At 43.9% G+C, this 20,620-nt stretch overlaps 1 protein-coding gene across 5 annotated transcripts in view; it reads right to left on the bottom strand.

Moving 5' to 3' along the window:
- Positions 1 to 2,208: 2,208 nt before the first annotated feature.
- Positions 2,209 to 20,620, bottom strand: part of LOC138998514 (zinc finger protein 551-like) — a 43,629-nt gene continuing 25,217 nt past the window's right edge. The window contains exons 2-4 of one of the 5 annotated variants that reach the window (XM_070400654.1): positions 13,657 to 13,705; positions 10,221 to 10,344; positions 2,209 to 4,049 (exon numbers count right to left, since the gene is read on the bottom strand). In XM_070400654.1, the coding sequence (XP_070256755.1) occupies positions 2,482 to 4,049; positions 10,221 to 10,341 (1,689 nt within the window). In that variant the 5' untranslated portion in view covers positions 10,342 to 10,344; positions 13,657 to 13,705 and the 3' untranslated portion in view covers positions 2,209 to 2,481. Of the gene's footprint in view, positions 4,050 to 4,260; positions 4,407 to 8,622; positions 8,728 to 10,220; positions 10,345 to 13,656; positions 13,706 to 20,620 lie in introns of those variants that run through there. The other 4 variants (XM_070400653.1, XM_070400655.1, XM_070400657.1 and 1 more) reach the window with 4 other exon arrangements.

Raw genomic sequence — 20,620 nt, 5'->3', positions numbered from 1 at the left:
TATGAACTATTCTATTCTAAAGGAAGGGAAATCAATGACTGCATGGAGCACTGAGAAAGGCACAAAAAGAGATTATAAAAGGGCTGGAGGAAAATACAGGATGTGGCAAAAATAGGCTTAGAGTTGTTGGTATGGAAAATAATACAATAATTAATAAATGATGATACAAGAATAAACTTTTCCCTGGCCAGTGTCCTCAGCTGGTTGGGTGTCATCCCATTCATTAGAAGGTCTCTGTTTTGATTCCAGGTCTGTGCACATCCCCAAATGGGTCCCCAGTAGGGGGCCTGCAGGAGACAGCAGATCTATGTTTACCTCTCTCTTACCCTTTCTCCCCCCAACCCCAAAATGAATAAAAGTATTTTCTAAATTATTTTTTAAAAAGAATAATTGCTGTGTTTGCAGTACTTTCAACTGTAAGCCTATTTTTGCCCCATCCTGTGTATGAGGTACAGGTGAATTTATTTCACATTTAACAGTTTCACAATTTTATTTCTATTTCAAGGCTCACCAAATAGTACACATCAGAAAAGTACACTTTGTTGCATGTCAATTCTTATTTCCTGGGAGAAACAGCCTTGCCTCAGTGGCAGCAAATATTGGCAAGCAGTGAAGACTATTGCCATGGGAATCAACAGGAATGCTGACTGCTTACAAAAGACATACCTTGGAACTGATTATAGGATTACTAGAGGCCCAGGGCATGAAATTCATGCACGGGTAAAATCCCTAGCCCTGGCCAGCAATCAGGGCCAATCGGGGCCTTCTGGCTGCCAGTTGGGGCCTTCCTTCATTCCACACTGCCCTGGTGGTCAGCACATGTCATAGCGAGCGATAGAATACCCTATCTCCTGTGCAAATCCCTGAGGGGACAATTTGCATACCATATATATATATATATATATATATATATATATATATATATATATATATATCTATCCTTTCGCTAGCTTTGAGTTCTTGCTTGTCAAGCAACAACCTTGAGGTGCATACCCTAGAGGGGCCAGCAGAATTCACAGCACCTTTATATTATTTTGTGTGCCAGTGATTTCAGCTACAGGAAAGTTATGGAGGTCCTCAGAATGTTCTAAAAGATGATACAAGCCACAGGCCCTGGAATAATTATGGGTTAATGTCCAGAAGAGGTACTTTTCATCTCGTTCAACTGCAGTCTCTTCCGTGATTATGAAAACAAGTGTTTCTGTCCCTATTAGTTCCACCTCAGAGATTCACAACAAATGAAAACAGCCTATGAAATTTCATACATAATGGCAAATGGCCTTTCTGGAGCACGTATAGAATAGTTCTCTAAACATTGCTGAAACTTATGTAATACAAACTTTAATGCATATTGTTTGTACAAGCACAACAAAGGCTTCCTCTTCAGGGTGACCAGTGACCTCACCAATAAAAGAGGCACCTAATTTCAAATTAAAACCACAAAGTCATGTACACTTTCTTTTACGGCCTTGAGCAGCAATACAAAATAAGCCAATATTGGACAAATAGTGATTTTCTGTCATGCTGTGCCTTCCAAAGCATGAAAGTTTGGGACCCCAACATATCCATTTACCTTTCCATGCTGACAGACCATAACTTTCCTTTCAAATCATCCCAGGCAGTGAATAGAACCAACAAACTAAAGGTACAAAAGAAAAAAAAAAACATTTACAAAAACATAAATGGGAAACAATTCATCACAACATAATGTAAGAACGACAGTGTCCCTGACAGAGGCAGCACTTCTTAATTAAGGATGGGTGCTCTGGATGAACCCTGGGTCAGTTCCAATCCCTAGCCAAAGATAAAAGAATGAAGGTCCTGTTAAGAGCTCAGAATAATCTTAATTTCCTCCAGCACAAGTGAGAACACAAAATTCATTCCCCTAAGCACACAGGTGTTGTGACCGATGCACATTTTTCATGTGGTAGAGGTGAAATTGTTCAGCCACAAATACTCGCAGTGACATCAGTGGGATATTAGGTCTGGGCAGGTTGACAAATGCAGATCCTTCAAGTCTCAGTTGTACCTGAAGCTTATGAGGAAACTAGCATAGTACAGTAGGTCCTTGGGTTATGTCGGAGATCTGTTCTTACAGTGTGATGTAATGGGATTTCCGCTGTCAGTCGGAACCCACCTACATAAGCACCTACGTCACTCACATGGAGCACATACACTTAATTAAGTGAAACAGTAAAAAAAAAAAGATAACAATTCTTGACCTTTACTTGTGGTAAATAAATAATAGAAAACATAAAGCACATATGTACATACATCAAAACAACGGAACTTTTTTTTTATAAATACTGTAAATGGGAGATGGTGACATAACCATGAAATGATGTACATTGAGTCTGACGTAACCTGAGGACTGCCTGTATAGCTTTCTAAAAAAGGAGCTTATATTCAGTAAATGGGTCCCCAAGTATCTCTTTCAGTACTGCCATTCTGAGTGAGAAAGATAAAATATGATCTGGATATTTAAGCCTTTTCTTCAGTGTGAACTCTCAGATGTCTAATCAGGCTATGTTTCTGGCTAAAATATTTCTTACATAAACTACACTCAAAGGGTTTTTCTCCAGTGTGAACTCTGTGGTGTTGAATGAGGTTAGAGCTTTGACTGAATGACTTCCCGCAATCACTACATTGATATGGCTTTTCTCCAGTGTGAACTCTCTGATGCTCAGTGAGACTACAGAACTGCATGAAAGACTTCCCACAATCACTACACTCATATGGCTTTTCTCCTGTATGAACTCTGTGGTGTTTAATGAGGGCAGAGCTCTGACTAAAGGACTTCCCACAATCACTACACTCATATGGCTTTTCTCCAGTATGAACTCTGTGGTGTTTTAGGAGGTTAGAGCTATGACTGAAGGACTTTCCACATTCACTACATTGATATGGCTTTTCCCCCATATGAATTCTCTGGTGCTCAGTGAGAGCAAAGATTTGCCTGAAAGACTTTCCACAATCACTACACTCATATGGCTTTTCTCCAGTGTGAACTCTGTGGTGTTTAATGAGGGTAGAGATCAGACTGAAGGACTTCCCACAATCACTACACTCATATGGCTTTTCTCCAGTATGAACTCTGTGGTGTTTAATGAGGGAACAGTTCTGACTGAAGGATTTCCCACAATCACTGCACTCATATGGCTTTTCTCCGGTGTGAACTCTGTGGTGTTGAATGAGGTTAGAGTTTTGACTGAAGGATTTCCCACAATCACTACATTGATATGTCTTTTCTCCAGTGTGAACTCTCTTCTGGTTAAAGAGATAATTACTGCACCTGAGTGATTTCCCACATTCATTAAACTCAAAAGATTGTTCTCCAGTATGAACTCTATGATGTTTTGTGAGGGAAGATCTTTGATGGAAGAGCTTCCCACAATCAGTACACTCATAGGACATAATTCCAGTGTGTACTCGCTGATGTTGAGTGAGGTTAATGATACATCTAAAAACTTTCCCACATTTGTTACACTCATATTTCACTTCACCAGAGCAGACACCCTGATGTTGAACAAATTTATGTCTGTGGCTTGCAGCACTTTCATGTTTGTTCCACTGATGATGACTTTTTACATTGTGAAATTTCTGTGAAATCTCATTGCCCCTGTGAGGCTCCTCAGTGTTAAGAGATGCCTGGGGCTGCAACAACCCTGAGCTGGCTGGCCAGTCTTTCCCAGCCTCCCCAGTGGTTGAAGGCACCCCTGACAAGTAAAAGCTGCACCTGGTCACAAACAAGTCCCTGTCCATAGCTTCTTTCCAGGACTTCTCTCCACTGGTATCCCTCTGTTGCTGGTGATGGTTTGCATTGGGACAGAAGTTTCTCACACATGTGTCACTGAAGAAGGCTTTCTGCTCAAAGTATGCTGCTTGTGACTCAGTCAGTTGAATATCTTTTAAAACTGAGAAACACTGCTTACAGAGGTGGGTCTTCTGGGTTGGTGGCACTGTCTTAGAAGCCATGAATTTTGACTCCACTTGTATAGAAACACTCCCATCAGAACATTCCTCCTCCTCTTCTGTTTTATGCCAACAACCTGCAAACAGAAAAATGGTGAGGAAATGAAAGTTGACTGTGGCGATAGGGGGAAGACCCATTACTAAAGTGTGTTGCTCATATTACCTTGGCTTCATGCAACTGGATGAAAATAAAAGATTTGCAGGAAGGATTTACAAGATGAAGCTATGATGTTCTGGGCTGCTGAAGTTCAAAAACAAGGAGGACCTCAAACAAAATATGATACATACGTGACAAGTGCCACATGGAACAGAAGAGGTATCACAGAGTCATTCTTTTGCCAACAGAATTCAGCAGGGCTTGTTTGCTGATGACATGGGTAAGTTGTGCAGAATGTTGGTTACAGAGGGAGTGAGGATGGTGGCCAACAGGATGGCTATGAGGGAGCAAAAGGGAAGTGTGTGCATATATGAGGGCAGTTAGATCTCCAGGAGTCTCAGGAGCCTGAAGACTGGGCTCCCCTAGAAGGGAAACCCCTGCTACTGCTGCAAGCACTCCTGGGCAGCCAACTCTGGCTCAGAAACCACGCCATCTTGAAGGGGCCAGCTGCTAAGACTAGGAGCCTATCCCTACTACCACTGAGACTGGCCTCAAACACCACCTGGGACCCTATAGCCACTCTATCCAAAGACCTGCTATTTTAGCTGCAGATGCACAAACACAAGGACTGCAGCTTTCCTGGCCACAGGCTCCTGTGAGTCCCAGAGTGTGCAACGTTCTCACCAACTCACCACTTCAGCCATGGCCCCCTTGCGTCCCAGTGCCTGGATTCTCTGGTGACTCTCAGGTGTGCAACCCTCCCACCAAGCCCTTCACTTCAGCCATAGGCCCCTCAGGACTCTGCGCCTGGACCATTCAGTAAGAGCAAAAATGGGGAGACAAAGTAACAAACCCAAATGAAAGAAAAGGAGGAACGAATAGAAAAGGAACTAAATAAAATAGAGGCATGCAATATGTCAGAAAAAGATTTCATAGTAAGAGCCATACAGTTCATAAAATGGATGGATGAGAAAACCAACAACTTATGTAAGAATCAAAAGGAAATCAAGAATGATTTAACTACAATAAAAAACACAATGGAAACTTTCAACATTAGATTAGAAGAAGCAGAGGATTGAATTAGTGAGTTGGAAGAAAGGCCAGAAAAACACACCCAATCTGAGCAGCAATTGGATAAAAATATTAGAAAGCAGGAGAAGAGCCTAAGGGAGCTTTGGGACAACAGGAAACAAAGTAACATATGTATAATAGGAGTGCCAAAAGGACAAGAGAGGAGCAAGGATTAGAAAGCATATTTGAAGAAATAATAACAGAAGACTCCAAATTTGGGATGGAAAAGTCACACAAGCACAGAGAGTTCCAAACAAGATGAACCCAAAAGCCACACACCAAGACATGTCAAAATTACAATGGCAAATGTTACCAACAAAGAGAGAATCTTAAAGGCTGTCAGAGAGAGAGAGAGACAAAGAATTACCTACAAAGGATCTCAAACTAGATTATCAAATGATTTCTCAACAGAAATACATCAGGCTAGAAGGGAATGGAATGAAGTATAAAAAGTGATTCAAAGCTTTGCTCTATCCAGCAAGGCTATCATTCAAAATTGAAGGGGAAATAAGGAGCTTCACAGACAAAAAAAAAGGCTAAGGGAGTTTATTACCAACAAGCCAGCAATGCAAAAAATGCTAAAGGGATTGTCGTAAAAAGAAAAAATAGAAAGGGAAGAAGAAATACAGGCATAAAGAATAAAAATGGCTACAAATATGTACCTATCAATAATAACCTTAAACATAAACATAAATGGACTAAATGCTCCAATCAAAAGACACAGAGTGGCTGAATGGATAAGAAAACATGACCCATATATATGTTGTCTACAAGAGATCCACCTCAGAACAAAGGATTCACATAGACTAAAAGTGAAGGGTTGGAAAAATACCTTTCAGGCAAATGGAAATGAAATAGAAAGCTGGGATAGCAATACTTATATCTGACAAAATAGACCTCAAACTGAAGGCCATAACAAGAGATAAGGAAGGCTACTTCATAATACTAAAGGCATCCATACAAAGAGGATATAACTTTGGTAAACATATATGCACTCAATGCAGGAGCACCCAAATCCATAAAAAAACTTCTGGAAGATATCAAGGGAGAGATCGATGCCAATACAATCATAGTAGGGGACATATCACTGGATAAATCCTCTAGACAAAAAATGAGCAAAGAAACGCAAACCTAAACGACTCACTAGATCACATGGACTTAATTGACATCTTTAGATCATTTCACTCCAAAGCTACAGAAAATACATTCTTCTCAAGTGCACATGGGACATTTTCAAAGATAGGCCACATACTGGGACACAGGCAAAGTCTCTTCAAATTCAAGAAGACTGATATCATATCAATCATCTTTTCAGATCATAATGGCATAATATTAGAAATAAACTACAATAAAACCAATTTAAAAATTCAAACACGTAGAAGCTATACAGCATGTTATTAAACAATGACTGGGTTACCAAAGAGATCAAAGAAGAAATAAAAAACACCCTGGAAATAAATGACAATGAAAACACAACAATTCAAAATCTACGGGACACAGTGAAAGCATTCCTGACAGGGAAGTTCATATATAGCATTACAGGCCTAGTTCAAAAAACAAGAAAAGCTGGTAATAAGTTATATAACTCTAAAACTTGAAGATTTAGAAAGAGAGCAACAAGAAAAGCCCAGAGTGAACAGAAGGAAGGAAATAATAAAGATTAGAGTGAAAATAAATGACATAGAGAACAACAACAATAACAAAAATACAAAAGACCAATAAAACCAAGAGCTGGTTCTTTGAAAGGATAAACAAGATTGACGAACCTCTAGACAGCTTCACCAAGAAGCAAACAGAGGATCCAGATTTAAAAAAAAAAAAATCAGAAATGAAAGAGGCAAAATAACAACAGAACCCACAAAAATACAAAGGATTGTTAAAAAAAAAACACTATGGACAACTCTATTCCAACAAATTGTCAACCAAGAAGAAATGGACATATTCCTCAAAGTGGATAAAAGGCTTAAATGTAAGATGGAATATCATAAAAATCTTACAAGAATCCATATGCAGCAAAATATCAGACATATGTCATAGCAATATCGTTAACAAAACAGTTCCTAGGGCAATGGAAACAAAGGAGAAAATAAACAAATGGGACTACATCAAAATAAAAAGCTTCTGCACAGCAAAAGAAACCATAAACAAAACAAGAAAGCCCACTGCATGGGAGAACATATTTGCCAATGTTAACTCCGATAAGGATTTAATCTCCAACATATAACTTAACAAAAGGAAGATAAACAATCGAATCAAAAATGGGCAAAGGACTTAAATAGACACTTTTTGAAAGTGTACATATAGAAGGCCAAGAGACATATGAAAACATGCTCAGTCACTAATCATCCGAGAGATGCAAATCAAAATGACAATGAGATACCATCTCACACCTGTAAGAATGGCTATCTTCAACAAATCCACAAATGACAACTGCTGACGAGGATGTGGGGGAAAAAGGAACCCTCGTGCGCTGCTGGTGGGAATGCAGACTGGTGCTGCAACTGTGGAAAACAGTATGGAGTTTCCTCAGAAAGTTTAAAATGGAGCTCACATTTGACCCAGTGATCCCACTTCTAGGAATATATCCCAAGAAATCAGAAACACCAATCAGAGAGGACATATGCACTCCTATGTTCATAGCAGCACAATCTACAATAGCTAATATTTGGTAATAGCCTAAGGGCCCATCAGCAGATGAGTGGATTAAAAAACTGTGGTACATCTACAAAATGGAATACTACACTGTTATAAAAAAAGGAAGACCTATTACCATTTACAACAGCATGGGTGGACATGGAGAGCATTATGCAAAACAATATAAGCCAGTTGGAGAAAGAAAAATATCACATGATCTGACTCATTTGTGGAATATAATGAAAAACATAAAATTGATGAACAAAAATAGATCCAGAGATAGAGAAGCATTGAACAGATCTTCAAACCTCAGAGGGAAGGCAGGGGGAGGGGCGGACTAAGAGATCAACCAAAGGACTTGTATGCTTGCATTTAAGCATAACCAATGGACACAGACACTAGGGGTTGAAGGCATGTACTGGGTGGTGGGAGTGGCCAGGGAGAGGTCAATGGGGGTAAAAGGAGACACACATAATATTTTATGTAATATTTTAAACAATAAAGAATTTTTAAAAAGAATGTTAGTTACATCTTATTTCAAGTATCCTATATAATAAAAGCCCAGGCGTCACAACCAGAACGACCGATCAACCAGTCGCTATGAGGTACACTGACCACCTCTCAGTCCCTCCCTGCACCCCGCAGGCTTCCATTGCTGGATGGCCACCATGGAACCACGGGGAACTGGGCTGGGTGGCAGCAGAGTAGGACTGGGAACTGGCGAGCGGGCGGAAGGCAGACCTCTTCGTCCTTCCCCCTGGCCAAGAGGCTCCGATTGACTGATCCTAAGTTTCTTCCGAAAGGAACGTGGTGCCTCCACTGCACAGCCTCCTGGGATGTGGACTCACCACTGTGAGATGCTATGGAGTGGAGACTTCAATAAGGACTTCAGCGCCTGCAGCGACCCTCAGCCTTCACCGGGGGGAGGTGGACGGAGAAATCAGCTTCAAAGCAGAAACACCCTCCTCAGGAATAATCCGCCTCCTCCCTACTCCACAGCCACGTCCATGTCTGCAAGAAACTGCGCATGCTCCTCCCTGTGGGATGGGCGGGGCCAGAGCTTGAGCTGAGCGGTTCTGCGATGGAGGAGGGGCCGAGCCAGGCCACTGGGCCAGTACAGGGCTGGAGGGGAGGAGGGCAGGGCAGGAGCAAGGGGGCAGCCCTGGTTGCCTGCACCTCCTCCCACAGGCATAGCCCTTCCTGGTTGAGTTTCCCACGTCATTGTTAGGGTTTTGGCTGATGACGCCAGCTATGAAAGGATTCACAAGGGAGAGAAGAGACAGGTACAGAGATAGGGCGTTTATTTTACTTATTTAAAGGGAGCAAAGGGCCAGGTGTCTGATGATGGCACAAGGCACCTAAGGCAGAGAGGGCTGTTCTTTTAATTGCTGGATGGCGAATGAGGAACCAGGGTGGGTGGCAGCGGCAGGGGCTGGACTGGGGACTGGCAGCGGTGGGGCTAGGCCTAGGGGCCTTACCCGTGCATGATTTCGTGTGCTGGGCTTCTAGTAATTCAATAAATGGATAGGTTTTGTTTGAGGTCTACTTAAAAATATATACGCACCTCATAATACATGTGGAGGTCAATGTTGAAGAATACTGCAGAGAAAGACTTGCAGGGGGACACGTGATGCAAAAAGACCACAAAAGTGAAGGTAGACAAAAGTCAGAAAGTCAAAGATGAAATGACAAGTCAGCAACATGTCAAAGATGGGAAAAAAAAGGTAGAAATGAGCTGTCGCCAGTGGCACTTGCAACTAAACACTGTGGGAAATGAGCAGGTCCCTTGTATGATCTGAACACAGCCTTTATGTCATACTTTTCCCAGTTGCCACTCAACAGAGCAAGGCCTCCTTTGAGATCATCCTGTATGTTCATATTGTGAAAAAAAGAGTGTTTTTGCTGCACTTTCTACTGTTCAAGTGCGTAAAACCTAAATATTCTGAGTATTAAAGACAATGGAGGTGAGAAGCCAGAGCAACTCAGCATGCAATAGTATTCAGGGAAGAGAATATTACAGACAATGGAAGGAGAGTCTCACAAGAACTGCCCATGGTTCATGTAAGTAAAGACCATACCAGGAACAGGCAGGCACCAATGATCTTTAGCTGGAGGAAGGGTGCAGAAGTGGATGCCATGGACCTAGACATAGTCACCCTCCCAGGAAGAGGAAATTAAGCTGGATTCTATGAAGCTATCTACAAGACTCATGACTTCCACACACTTCCTGCACTCTCTGAGGCAATGGGTGTTAGGGGTGCTTGGTGAGTCCATTGCTCAGGGATCTCCACACAGCTCAGCACATGCATTCATAGCACATATTATAAAAAAGTGGGGAAAATTGGCAGAGCCCATGGTTTGGCTGTGGGAGAAAGAAAGTTGCATCTGGAGAATAAAGGAAGAGAGGCCATCACCTCAGGTCTGTAGGAGAATGTGAAAATCTTACCTACAGATGATACAAGTGCAAAAACTTCCAGCATCACATCGCAGTATAGATGTCTTTGATCCTCATCAAGGAGCCCCCACTCCTCCTGAGAGAAGGCAATAGCCACGTCCTCAAAGTTCATATCCTGTTATAATGGGGACAGTTCAACCCATGATCAGCATCTCTCCAATTATTTTATGTTTGTCATACTCCCCACCCTCCACATCTCTCCCTCTACTACCTTCATCAAAGGAGGTATCAGGCCTCTGTCCCATCAAAGTAACTCTCTCCTTATATGCCAATTGATCGTGTGTCTTCCCACAACAATAAAGGCTGATGAGCAGATAGAATATAACTGACCTCGGCCTCACATGTAGACCACACTGCCTCTTGTCAATACAGTTGATGTCCACAAAACAGGGGAGGAAGAGATGTTGGGTATAAAGGAAGTGTGAGTGATTTGACACTGGTATTATCAGGCATTCCCTTGAAGTGCCCCAGATTGTCCCTCCAAGACTCAGAAAGGCATGGCATCACACTTCACCCTTTGGAACTCACTCACAGAATGATGCTGAGTCCATCACTTTGCATTACCTGTCACATCGTTCTTTGAAACACACTCCTCTCACATAGCCTCTTTCACAAAGTCACAACTTCAAAGACAACACAAATATGCCATAATGAGGCCTGTTTTTTTTCTAATCACCTTCTTTTCCAAAATTCTAACTCACCATTCTGTAAAATATTTGTCTCCTACTTTCTTCCTTCCTAATGCCAGTGGAGATTTTCAAGCCCAGGTTACACTGATGTATGCTAATGTGTTTCTAATGATCATTGTATCAGCCCTCAACAAAAACTGACAGGTGTGCACATACATAACACCTAAGTTCTAGACATTGCATGTAGCATGACAACACCCCTCTTTTCAGACAATTACACTAAAATTCCACCTACTATGTCATCAAGTCACCACCAAAAATGAATTCACATTTCATTCACTCTTAAGCCAATTTCAGGGCTCTGTGGCCATGAATGAACCTGCCCTCTCCAAGTGCACATCAGTCTTTCTCCCACACTCTCACACCTGGACTCCCACAGCCCCAGACTCCAGAGTCATCTCATTGACTTCCTACTCATTACTCAGCATGTATGGCCCATAGAATAAATGCCTGGCAAACTCAAACTGGAGGAAGTATTACTCCAACTGTGATAGTCCACACTAAAAGAGGCAGCCTTGAATCCTGCTATAAAGGCCTCCCTTCCTGATTGTTTTTTACTTCAACCTCACCTATTGAGAACCACATCAGATCTCAGATATCCAGAGCCCACCTTCACCTGTGCTGCACTTCATGTCCCTCCCCAAGTCACAGCCTTCATCACTCAAGTCCCATCATCTATGTTGCTTTAATCCATGCTCAGTGAATCTCAAAGATGAACACTCATACCCCTAAGCCAGTGGTCGGCAAACCGCGGCTCGTGAGCCACATGCGGCTCTTTGGCCCCTTCAATGTGGCCACAAAGTTTCAATCGCACTGTACATGTGCACCCGCATGTGGTATTTTGTGGAAGAGCCACACTCAAGGGGCCGCAGTTTGCTGACCACTGCCCTAAGCAATACCACCAAACTGACTGCAACTTCCCAGGCCACATCAATGGTCACCAAAAAAACATGTTAAGAGTTTAGAGAGTAAATATATACCAACCACAGTTTCATCTTGTTTGAAATACCATTTGGCATCCAATTAAAAACAAATAACAAAAAGGTGATCTAGAACTCCCCCCACACACATTGCACTATTCGTTTAAGAAGTCTTTATATCGAATTGTTTATCAGAGTACTAGACACTCATGAACTGCTCTCTGAAATAACCTAACTGAAAAAATAAATAAATAAAATGTTTTTGTATCTCCAATGAACATTAATTTTATATTTTGAATTTTTCCATCTCAGCTGGTGATTCCATACCTCTGGCTGCTAATTTCTAACCTTCACATGATTGCTATTATCTTCCTCTTTCTCAAACTCAAAATTATAAAATCCAGGGGGGGCCACGGCTAAAATACTAACCCAGAGCACAACTCCCACTTGCACTTCCATGAGCACCATCATGGACAAGTTACCATCACAATCACTCAGAATATCACAGCAACTTCTTTCCTAGTCTTCCCACCACCTCCCTCAGAGGAATATTGTTCATCTTGTTGCAGCCACAGGAAATCTAATGAGACCTGGGTCAGATCACCTGCCTCCACTGCTCCAATTATCCCATCACATGAAGAACCGACTTCCAATGTGACAAAGCTCCTCTAGACCTTACTCCTTCCTGTCCTATTGTTACCACTTCTCTTTTTTAATATATCCTATATAATAAAAGGCTAATATGCAAATTGACCAAACAGCAGAACAACTGGTTGCTATGACACACACTGACCACCAGAGGGCAGACACTCAGTGCAAGAGCTGTCCCCTGGTGGTCAGTGCACTCCCACAAGCCAGAAGCCGGGCTCATGGCTGGCGAGCGCAGAGGCAGTGGTGGGAGCTTCTTCCACCTCCACGGCAGTGCTAAGGATAGCCCACTGATGGCTTAAGTTCACTCCAGAGCAGGCCTAAGCCACCACCCCCAAGTGCATGAATTTCATGCACGGGGCCTCTAGTATAAAAATAAAAAAGGATACCTGCATGTCCCTGAACAAGTTCAGTCTTTACTCCAATTATTTGCACATTTGGCACATTTACCTGGGAGGACCTCCTACATCTCATTCCATTGGTTGCCAATATATGGGACTACTTCATACAACTCTAGACCTGTACTTAGGATTCTGGGCTTAGTGTTTGTTCAAGGTTCTCAGGCCCAAAGGCTGAAAGAGTGGCAGGACAGTCCCAGGACTCCACTATCTCAGAGACCACAAGAGTGTGAGGCTCTGAAATAAGCTCCACAAACCAGTACCACTAAGATATTCTGCACTAGCAGCAATCTGTGGAAAGATAAATGTCAGTTAAGAACCTGGCAACCACCGCCAGGATCCAAGGGCTCAGGCTGCTCAGCACGCTTGCTCAGCCCCAGGCCAGGTCACCTGGAGATGCCTGCATTACCTCAGGGCTTCAGTCTTCAGTGCACTTTCTAGCCTATCTTTCAAAGGGTTTCTCCTTCCTGTCCCCAACTGGTATCTACTCCCTTCTAATTTGTTCTTCCTCTGAGCAGTGGGAAAAGTTTAGAACCCTACTTCAGACAATGTCCCTCTTTTATTCTCTACCATGGATGACCCTAGGATCCTAAGAATGAAAGTAACTCCTCACACAAAATTTCACCTCATCTTCTCTTGCCTTTGGATACAAAACAGACCTTGGTTTCCCAAATCCTCCCAGCTCAGCTACACTCACCAGAACTTTACAGGGTGGCATTGTAGCTGATACCCTTTCACCAGTGACACCGTGTATCACCCATAAGCAACTCACTGTTCTGGACGCTGTGTCCTGGGCTTCAGGACCTGGTAGGCACAAGCACCTGAGGGTGGAGGATAAATGGAGTGAGGTTGAGTAGAACCCTGTAAGCAAAACGGAGGCTGGGAGGCATAAAGGCCTCAATACCACCTGCTGCTGCTCAACAAGCTTCAGACAAATCATTGGACAGTGGGCAAAGTGTTTCTGACACCTGATCCTACTTGTGACCCATCCCTGGAGCCTCTGACTATGTTAACAAAACCAAGAGGTCAAAATGACCACCTGGAAGTAGCACCCAAATCAATCAGCACTAAATAATACCCTTGTCCTGGGCATTCATTGGCTAAAAGCAGCAATTTTTAGGCGCATTGCCCATTGTAACTGAGTTTTTAAGGCCCAGCAGATGGCATTAGGATACAAATTACTGAGTAATTATTGCAAATATTGGTGTTGGGGTGCCCCAGTGGCACTGGGAAATGACAACTTTAGGATTTGGGGGTTGGTCGCAGGTTTCTGGGAAGTGCTGTCTTCAACTGATCTCTCGTTTTGAGATATTATTTCAGATTCTGAGAAACTCAGAATTCTCCGAGGTGAAAAGCATTATTTTAATTATTCCCAAAGACCACAAATCTAAATGGATATATTGTTTTTAAGCTTTTAAATTTAATTTGTAAAGAGAGGAAGAGGAAGGAAAAGAGAGAAACACTGTTTGGTGCCTCCTGCCTGGCCCACACCCACCCACTGGGCATCCACCCAAAAAACCTGGCTTGTGTCTCACCAGGAATCGAACTGGTATCCTTTCCATGCATGGTACTACGCTCAACCCACAGACCTGCTCTAGCTATCAGAAATTTTATTTTTAACAAAAAAATCTATATATATCTACACTAATAAAAGACAAACATGCAAATTGACCATACCTTCGCTATGCCTTAAGCCACACCAACCAGCCAATCAGAGCAACTATATGCAAATTAACCCAACCAAGATGGCGGCCGGCAGCCACGGAACTGGAGCAAGCAGGAAGCTTGGTTGCCCCAATGATGAAGGAAGCCAAGCTTCCCGCCTGCCGTGGCGGCTCTGAGCTCCACTCAAAGCAACAAAGTTTCAATTATAGAAGATAAATAAACCCCAGATACCTGCTATCAGCCAGCTGTGGCCACGGAGCTGGAGCGAGCAGGAGGCTTCCCTCCTGCCCGCCCTGGCCGGCTCTGAGCTCCACTCAAGGCTACAAAGTTTCAATTATAGAAGGTAAATAAATCCCAGAATAAAAAAGAAAAAAAGAAAAAAAGGAGCCGCTGAAAGCTTTCATCGCTGGGGGGGCTTGGTCAGCCTGAAAACGGCCCTCAGCCCCTCACCCAGACTGGCCAGGCACCCGAGTGGACCACCCATCCTAAAGGGGTGTGGCCAGCCTGAAAACAGCCATCAGCCCCCTCACCCAGGCTGGCCAAACCTCCATGGGGTGAGGGTCCCCACTGAGGGGGGTGTGGCCAGCCTGCAAACAGCCATCAGCCCCTCACCCAGGCTGGCCAGGCACCCCAGTGGGGACCCCCACCCTGAAGGGAGTGTGACCAGCTGCAAACAGCCATCAGCCCCTCACCCAGGCTGGCCAGGCACCCCAGCGGACCCCCACCCTGATCTGTGACACCCTTCAGGGCAAATCAGCTGGCCCCCTCCCATGCACCAGGCCTCTATCCTATACAATAAAAGGGTAATATGCAAACTGACCCTAACAGCAGAACGACTGGGAACAACTGGGAATGACTGGTCACTATGACACACACTGACCACCAGAGGGCAGACACTCAATGCAGGAGCTGCCCCCTGGTGGTCAGTGGGCTCCCACAGGGGGAGCTCTGCTCAGCCACAAGCCAGGCTGAAGACTGCCAGTACAGCGGTGGTGGTGGGAGCCTCTCCCGCCTCCTCAGCAGTGCTAAGGATGTCCAACTGCAGCTTAGGCCTGCTCCCTGCTGGCAGTGGACATCCCCCGAAGGCTGCCGGGCTGCCAGAGGGATGTCTGACTGCCAGCTTGGGCCTGATCCCCCAGTGAGTGAGGCTAAGCCAGCAGGTGGACATCATCCGAGGGGTCCCAGACTGCAAGAGGGCATAGGCCGGGCTGAGGGACACCCCCCCCCCCCCTGAGTGCACGAATTTTTGTGCCCTGGGCCTCTAGTTTTATTTATAAAACCCCAAACATAAATAACCGAAACCATAGACATTTCAATTGTTAAAGTGGTTAGCTATAGAATACAATATTTCCTAGGAATAAAAAATTAACTATTTACATAGACATTAGTGTTGAATCTCAAAATATCTGTGTAGCATGAAGGAAGCCATTGTTTGCTAAAGAGAATACATCCTATAGAGCATATACTATAAAATTTTGAAAAATATGAACTACTCTATTGTAAAGGAAGGTAAATCAATGCTTGTAGGTAGGGCTGGGGAGGCAGAAAACTTACAAAAGGGCTGGAGGTAAATACACAGTGTGGCAAAGTTGGTTTAGTTGTTGGTACTGAAAATAATACAGTCCTATCTAATAATAGATAAACATGGTAATTGACTATACCTTCTCTATGCCTCCCATTGGCTAATCAGTGTGATATGCAAATTAACCTCCAACAAAGATGGCGGCTAATTTGCATACTGCAGGCAGGGTGGGACAGTGCAAGCCACCAGCACTCCGCCATCCAGGGCAGGCCGGCCCCAGAAGCCCCAGAAGCCAGCCTGTAGTACCAATCAATAATAACGTAAGAAATTGGGTGAAGAGTACATATAATATGCTGTAGTATTTTATAGTTTTTTTTACATGTATGAGATTATTTCAAATTAAAATATTAAAAAATTAAAAATTAATAAAATATTAATTGAAATGTATCTGCATTACATGAAAAATCTCCTAATTGCTTCTAGCATAATTTATTAAATTGTGCTAAAATTTACAAGGGTTCAATTAAAAAATATCTTAATTCTAAATGATATACTAGAAAATATATATAATAGTGCAGTTATAAGCACTTATCTGAAAATAAAAATTTAAAGAAGTGGATTTAAAGAAGGGATTAGCCAAAGAAAATATATGCACAACCCATGGACACAGACAACAGTATGGTGATGGCCAGAGAGAAGTGGGGGGCAAGAGCTGGGTAGAGGGGGCAAAAGGGGAGAAATAGGAACATCCTATATAATAATAATAAAAGGCTAATATGCACATTGACTGAACGGCAGAATGGCTGGTTGCTATGATGCGCACTGGCCACCAGGGGGCAGACGCTCAATGCAGGAGCTGCCCCCTGGTGGTCAGTGCATTTCCATATGGAGAGTGCCACTCAGTCAGAAGCTGGCTTATGGCTGGCCAGCGCAGTGATGGTGGCAGGAGCCTCACCCACCTCCGTGGCAGCACTAAGAATGTCCAACTAACGGTTTAGACCTGATCCCTTGGGGGCCTAAGCCTTTAGTCGGACATCCCCCGAGGGCTCCCTGGCTGCCAGAAGGATGTCTGACTTCAAGCTTAGGCCTGATTTTCCAGGGATTGGGCCTAAGTCGACAGGTGGACATCCCCCAAGGGGTCCTGGACTCTGAATGGGCACAGGCCGGGCTGAGGGACACCCCCCAGCCAAGTGCACACATTTTTGTGCACCGGGCCTCTACTAATTAATAAATAACAACACAAATATAAACTCTCTACGGCCACTGTGCCTCATTTTGTTGGGTATGGTCATGATCACTGAAAGGCCCCAGGTTTGATTCCAGATTGGGTCACATGCCTTCCTGAATCCCCAGGAGTGGTCATGCAGGGGGCAGATGATTGATGTTTCTCTCCCTCTCCCTTCCTTTCAAAACTCAATAAAAATACATTTAAAATATATAAAATAGTTACTTGAAAAAGAGAATTAACTGTGTGTTTGGCATACTCACAACAGTCAGCCTACTTTTTCCCCAACATAGATGTTGGTAACAGAGAAGCTTATTTCACCTGTGATGGTTTCTCAGCTTTATCTGTATGTTCAACCTCACCAAATAGTGCACATTAGAAAAGTGCATTTCCTTGCACATCAGTTATACATATGTCTAAGTAAATCCTTGAAATGTGGTTCCATATAAATCCTAGACATCCCTCTGTTGTTAGAAAATTAAGATGGCAACCCTATATAGACACAACCATCCCTCTCTTCATTTCTTGGAAGGACCAGCCTTGCCTCAGTGGCAGCAAATATTGGCAATCAGTGAAGACTATTGCTATCAGCCCAGCCGGCGTGGCTTAGTGGTTGAGCATCAACCTATGAACCAGAAGGTCATGGTTTGATTCCCAGTCAGAACACATGCCCAGGTTGTAGGCTCAATCCCCAGTGCGGGGCATGCAGGAGGCAGATGATCAATGATTCTCACTCATAATTGGTCTTTCTTTCTTTCTTTCTTTCTTTCTTTCTTTCTCTCTTTCTTTCTTCTCTCTCTCTCTCTCCCTCCCCGCCCCCCCCCATGCTGACTACTTACAAAAGATATATCCTGGGACAGATTACAGAATTATCCTTTCTTAGCTTTGACTTCTTGCCTGCTGAGCAACTACCTTATGTGAACACCCTAGAGGGGCCAGGGGAATACACAATACCATTATATTATTTTATATGCCAATGACTTCAGCTACATGAAACAGTTCTGGGGTCCTGAGACTGTCTATACATAAAGGTCACACAAGCCACAGGCCCTGGAACATTTGTAGACTTATGTTCAGAAGAGGCATTTGTCAACTAATTTACTGCAGTCTTTCCCATTCACTACTGAAACAGTATTTCTGTCCTAATTGTGGTTCCCCCTCAGAGTCTTAAAACAAATGACACCAGCCTATGAAATTTCATACTTTCTGGCACATGGCTCCTTTGCAGTACATGGAGAGCAGGTTTCCTAAACATTGCCGAGGCTTATGTAATACACTAGAGGTCTGGTGCACAAAATTCATGCAGGGGCAGGGGTCCCCCTCAGCCCAGCCTGCACCATCTCCAATCTGGAACCCTTCGGGGGATGTCTGACTGCCGGTTTAGGCCCAATCCTAGGCCTAAATCGGCAGTAGGACATCCCTCTCACAATCCTGGACTGTTGGCTCCTAATTACTCATCTCCTGCCTGCCAGGTCGCCCCTAACTGCCCCCTCACTGCTGGCCTGATTGCCCCTCACTGCTTCTGTGTGCTGGCCTGATTGCCCCTAACTCAGTGGTTCTCAACCTTCCTAATGCCACAACCCTTTAATACAGTTCCTCATGTTGTGGTGACCCCCAACCATAAAATTATTTTCATTGCTACTTCATAACTGTAATTTTGCTACTGTTATGAATCGTAATGTATCTGATATGCTATATGTGTTTTCTGATGGTCACGACCCACAGGTTGAGAACCACTGCCTAACTGTACTCGCCCCTAACTGCCCCCAGCTGCCAGCCAGGTCACCCCCAACTGCCCCATCCCTGCCAGCCTGGTTGCTCCTAACTGCCCCCCCCAAGCTGGCCTGGTCACCCCTAACTGCCCCCTCTGCCAGCCTGGTTGCCCCTAACTGCCCCCCCACCCCTGCCATCCTAATCGCCCCTCGCTGCCCACCCTGCCAGCCTAATCGCCCCCAACTGCCCCTGCTGCAGCCTGGTCCCCCCAACTGCACCCCCCCTGCTGGCCTGGTCAACCCTAACTGCCCCCCGCCCCCACTGGCCTGGTTGCCCTCAACTGCTCCCCTGCCAACCTGATTGCCTCTCACGCCCCCCTCCCCCGCGCCGGGCTGGTCGCCTCACGCAGCCTGCTTGCTCAGTCGTTTAGTTGTCCCTCACTAACGCCCCTGCTGGCCTGGCCACAGGCAGCCATCTTGTGATGGCGTGACGGTCAATTTGCATATTGCCGCCATTATATAGGCTACTGTGAACAGATAACATGATTCATATTGGTCACAGAAGCAGAGCAAAGGTCTCCTCTTCAGAGTGACCTTTGCCTTCACCAATAATTGAGGCACTAGGCTGCAAATTAAATATACAGTCATGTGGTCTTTCTTTCAAGGCCATGGGCCACAATAAATAATAAGCCAATATTGACAAAAAGTGATTTCCTGTCATTATGTTGTCCCTTCCAAACCACATAAATTTTGGGATAAATACAATATCTATTCAACTCTACATGATGAAAGATCACATTTGTGTTTGCAAATCACCTGTGGCCGTGAATAAAACCAAAATTAAAGGTACAAATGTAAACACACCTTAAAAAATTGATCATAAACCAGAGGAGAGGAGAGCAAGAGGTTTGCAGGTTAATGAATAAGAATTCCCCAAAATTTATCAAAGCATAATGTGAGTACAACTATGTCCCTGAAAGAGGTAGCACTTCTTAGCTGGGGAGGGGTGCTGTGGATGAATCCTGGGCCAGGTCCATTTTCTAATCATAGAGAAATGAATGATGATACTGCCAAGAACTTGAAGTAATTGTAATTACTTCAAGCAGAAGTGACAACACAGAACACATATCCCTAAGCACCCAGGGAGTGTGACTGATGCACCCTCCTCAGGTGAGCCAGGTGTTAGAGATGAAATCTCTTCAGCGACAAACACTCGTGGTGACATCATTTGGGTCGGAGGTGTGGGCATGTTAGCAAGTACAATGCAGCTCCTTCAAGTCTCACTTGTACCTGAAATTTATGAGGAATCTAGTGGAGTGTATCTATCTATACTAATCTATATTAATAAAAGTCCCATTGCCTATGGTCATCTACCCTATGCTCAGGGAGTCTCACAGATGACCACTTGCCAGAGGCTAACACCAACAAGTATTTAGCATATTAATGCGATATTCTGTTGGGCAAATGGCTGAAGGCAATTCCCTAACCTGATAATCCTTTTACTGTATATACCAAACTTTACCTTTGACATACCTGTTTGCATTTCTAAAGGGCAAATGTTATTCAAGTGAATAATATCAAAGGGGACCCCGAAGGCAGAGAGCCTCTCCAC

This window comes from Myotis yumanensis, unplaced genomic scaffold, assembly GCF_028538775.1.
Source record: "Myotis yumanensis isolate MYYU_CA2020_CCGP unplaced genomic scaffold, mMyoYum1.0.hap1 SCAF_20, whole genome shotgun sequence".
Lineage (NCBI taxonomy): Eukaryota > Metazoa > Chordata > Mammalia > Chiroptera > Vespertilionidae > Myotis > Myotis yumanensis.
This window is presented reverse-complemented; position numbering and strand designations above follow the sequence as displayed.